This window comes from Palaemon carinicauda, chromosome 21 (genome assembly GCF_036898095.1).
Source record: "Palaemon carinicauda isolate YSFRI2023 chromosome 21, ASM3689809v2, whole genome shotgun sequence".
Lineage (NCBI taxonomy): Eukaryota > Metazoa > Arthropoda > Malacostraca > Decapoda > Palaemonidae > Palaemon > Palaemon carinicauda.
Genome location: NC_090745.1, coordinates 106,875,522 through 106,880,470, shown reverse-complemented (window position 1 = coordinate 106,880,470; position 4,949 = coordinate 106,875,522). Strand labels below are relative to the sequence as shown.

Sequence of the window (4,949 nt, the reverse complement as noted above, 5' to 3'; positions counted from 1 at the left end):
TATATATATATATATATATACAGTATATATACATATATATGTATATATACACATATACATATATAAATATATATACTCCCATATATATATATATATATATATATTTTATAGATATATATATATATATATATATATATTATATATATATATATATATATATACATATATATATATATTATAGATATATATATATATATATATATATATATATATATATATATATATATATATATATACAGTATATATATGAACAAAAAAAAAGTCAAGAAAAACACAGGGCAACTAAAACAATGTGTTTAGTCCTGATCAGTCTTGACTTGATCAAGACACTTTTCAAAGTAATAGAAAAAACCTTACATCATACAAATATGAGATCAATATACACAATAACGCATGCAGTACATCACCAATCAGTCCTCGAAAAAGTAAGTGGAGCCTTTCGGGCAGTGTTTATACATCTTGTGTTTCGACAGCTAACCCGGATTGCTTCTTAGTGGTAAATAACTGCCCTATAGGGTTATCATTAGGGTTAGTTCACCCTTCAACTTTAAAATTTTACAAATTTCTTTGTAATAGGTGTATCAAGTATATACAATACTAGGTGTACTGTTTATGATCGAATCCATCTAATCTAGATTCTGGAATGATGTTAGACTGTATAAATATTCTTTCAAATATATTAAAATGCATCATTAAACTTTTATATCTAACTTAAAATAAACAACTAAGCTATTAACTTATATATTTCTTATAGGTTTCTAAGTAATTAAATTCTTTTTTCACGTGATTTAACAATTTAACAAATATTTGTTTTCTAGAAGTACGTAGCGTTTAGAAAACAAATAATTTATCATTACCATGATAATTTATCATAAGACCTTTTTTCAATGTATTGTTATTCTTAAATGTTACAATAACGAATATTTTTCATAAAAGTGGTGCATCTTAATTTGATCCTGTTATACTATTTAGCTATAATCACAAAAAGTCCTTTTTCCTTTCATTATACAATGCCTATTACAATTAATTGATATTTTGACTTATCATAACAAGTTAATGAGAATCTGGATTACTAAGGAAACATTTCTTGAAGTTAGAAAAAAAATATGAACGTTGCAAATGAGAGAAAGGGGGTTTATTTTCATAATATTTATGGCATAAGGACAAACCAAAAAGGTGAGAAAATATCTGTAACACAGAAAGGGTAAAAGAATTGAGCAGTAATTTGGAGATGGTATGGACATGTGGAAAGAATGGAAGACGATAGGAAGATATAAGAGTATATGTGCTACATAGATGGCACGTAAAAGCTATTGAGAGGATGGCTATCTTGATGAAGTTTTAAGCAGTTAACGTTGTGGAAGTTTTCCGCACCGAGGGATAGCCCACGATTCAGCATCTTCAAATATAAAAATAGCTGGCTGTTACTATTCTTATTTGTTCACTGGAGCTACCCCGGTTTTCGAAAGTGGTTTAAAAGCCGGCCATGAATGGCAGAGGCAAGGGACAGGGACAATACCCTAGAGACTGATCATATATACATATGATCAGCGACCAAGCCCCTCTCCACCCAAACTAAGACCAGGGAGCGATAGGCAATGGCTACTGATGACTCAGCAGGAAGACCTACAGGCTCCCCCAAACACTCCATCCTTAGCTCACAGGGATGATCATCAAGCAGAGACGTTTCCAATAGGTGTATGTATGTATATCCATACATACATACATACATACATATATATATATATATATATATATATATATATATATATATATATATATATGTGTATATATATATATATATATATATATATATATATATATATATATATATATATATATATATAATATCTGAAGGCTTGACAATTCCCACTTAGGAATCTTTTTCACTGGTACTTAACGAAAGTTATCATATTCCAAATGACTCATTTAATCTGCTACTCTTAAATCATTAGGATTAGATGAAAATCACGCCCCGTGAAAATATTCCACGCATATAATCCAATCATAATTACCATTCAATTAAATTAATTTCAATAAACGTGGCAGAGTGGAGCGAATGTGGTGCTAGGGATCATTTTCACGGACTTTCACTGAAATATCAAGAAAAACACGAGATGATTTTGAGTAAAAAAAAATGAAAATCATTACGTCAGATAATTTCTTAATTTATTTTCCGTTTCATGTACTGATATAAGTCGTGTTCGTTAGTGCCGACATAAACACAGGAACAGCTGGTCGTGTGATTCCTTTATATACATTAATTATATATATATATATATAATATATATATATATATATATATATATATATATATATATATATACATATATACACACATATATATAGATGTATATATATATATATATTATATATATATATATATATTCATATCCATATATATACATATATATATTTATACATATATACTGTATGTATATATATATACACACATATATACATATATATATATATTTATATACATATACATATACGTATATATATATATATATATATATATATATATATATATATTTATATCCATATATATACATATATATATATATATATTTATACATACTGTATATATATATATATATATATATATATATATATATATATATATATATATACATATACACACATATATATATATATATATATATATTTATACATATACATACATACATACATATATATATATATATATATATATATATATATATAACCTTATTTAAAAGATAGAGAAAAAAGACTGTGGTGTTGATAGTACTGGAGTAAATGATAACAGATAAAACAGATAATGCCCAGTGGAAATAGGTTTGTAAAATGATTGATCAGTATATGAATATATTGGAGAAAGAAAATAGTTTGGAAAATGAGTTGAATTTTATATTAAAAAAAGAAATATAGAGCATATGGTTGGAGAGATGCAGTGGCTATTTTCCTCATCAATGCTCGATTGAAGTTATATTTCATATAGATTGATTTATAATTTGGAAAGGAAGGAATGAATACTTCCATAATTGTACTTGAAATGGTATTTTGACAAGAACGAAGCGCGAAGACTACTTATTGAGATAATGGATGAAATGGAGCTTTTAATATTTATGTATTCGTGGTTATAGAAACAACAAGGCTGAAAAAAAAAAAAACCGAGATTTGATGAAGGAAAAAAATACTATCTGCGGTACAATTTTTTGGCGGAGGAGATTATCACATAGTTTGATAAATGGGTAGTAAAGAAGAATGTGAAAAAATAATGAAAATAGAGGGGTGAATGTATAAAAGAACTAGAAAAAAACTGTGGATCAATAAGGATTTTTTTTTTTTTTTGCAAAAAAGTTAAGAGGCACATATGCTTTCAAATTCAAATGGAGAGATGTTTGCCTTGGGTCAGTGGAGTGAGTATTTAAAGATTTGCCGAATTTGATAAATAAATGATAAGCATACATGGAGATCAGCTATAAGAATTGATTAGCATTAGCATTACTTTGAGAAATACTTATTGGCCAAGGTGAACATGTGCAAGGAGCTTAGTGGCATTATCAGCCAGGATTGAAATGTACAAGGAGTTAGTAGCCTTACTGTCCAGGATTGAAATGTGCGAATGTATAATGAAAAATAAACTTGGAAAATCCAAGAGTAGAATGCTCATCTTTTCTTGCGTCAATTTATTTTCGAAAGCCCGTATTTATTAAATTCTTTCCATTTGAAATTGAACATAATGTAGACAAAATTAGGGAGAAAATGTGTATAAAGCTAGTAGTTTTATTACCAAGGTCAGGAATATACATGAAGATAGTAACCTTATTAGCAAAGGCGTAAATAAGCATAGAGTAGTATATTTATTAGCAAGGATAGAAATGTGTATGATGCTAGTAGCCTTATTAGAAAGGACAGAAATGTGCATGGAGCGAAAAACCTTATCAGCCAAGGTGGGAATGAGCATGGAGATAGCAGCCTTATTAGTTTGAGTGGGAGGTGCATAGAGACAGTAGTTTTATGTGAATGGAGTTAGCAGCCTAAGTCTAGAGGCGATGCTGTGAACTTGAAGGGCTAGAAGCAGGAGGTAAACAGTTTTGGTCATCTGTTGAGAAATAAAAGATTTATAGTTGAATGGTTCGGCGATTCAATGCTGAAATTGGATTTTCAAGGACTAGGGTTTGATCCAGTCCTGTTGCCCTCACGTCCACCCTGCTGCAAATTGGTTCAAACCCTAGCTGTGGTCATTAAAAGGATCAGAGGCAAGTAATCTAGTCCCTAAAGAATTGCTGAAGACAGCAAAGGTTTAAACTTCTGGTGATGCTGCTCCTAAAATGGAAAATTGTATGTGTATTCAACATTTCTGTATATGCATGCTGAAGAGAAACCTAGTTTGACTTAATATTATCATTGTCTGATTAAGGGATGACTTATAAGTGGGGTGTTTATTTGTGATTTTTATACAAGTTACGTATGCAATTCAACTTTTAGTGTGTTCTTGCGTAATATAAAAATATGCAAATGTAAAAAATCAAAAGACAAAACCGAGCAAAACAATCGCCTCACAAAACAGCGTTTCCTTTCCATTACAGCCTACGTATCTCTCTCACAGCTATATTCAGTTTATAAGTAGCTAGAGATATAACTGTAAGAGGCGCATTATGCAGATTAACTGTTATCACTGCAAAACAAAAATGATTTAATGCGATTAAAGATTTAACGACTAATTAGAAAACAAATTCAGGAATATTTACTTTCCATTATTTTCTGTTAATATGATATAGCAGTTATGTAAGCAAGCCATTAGAATCAATCAATTCTAAACTGCGCATAATACTCTCTCAGTGTGATTTATAAATTATCTGAATTTATGTGGTGATTTCTATTTAAATAAATTTTATTTTCAGAAATACACCTATTCACATTGTACGAGGTTTATAGCTTCGAAGTTCTACCTAATAATA

General features: G+C 29.0%; 1 protein-coding gene across 1 annotated transcript in view; it reads left to right on the top strand.

The window, feature by feature from the left end:
• The first annotated feature begins 393 nt into the window (after positions 1 to 393).
• The window catches only part of LOC137615046 (uncharacterized), a 49,261-nt gene continuing 44,705 nt past the window's right edge, over positions 394 to 4,949 (top strand). Inside the window, exon 1 of the mRNA XM_068344679.1 lies at positions 394 to 425. Within this exon, the coding sequence (XP_068200780.1) occupies positions 394 to 425 (32 nt within the window). The remainder of the gene's footprint in view (positions 426 to 4,949) is intronic.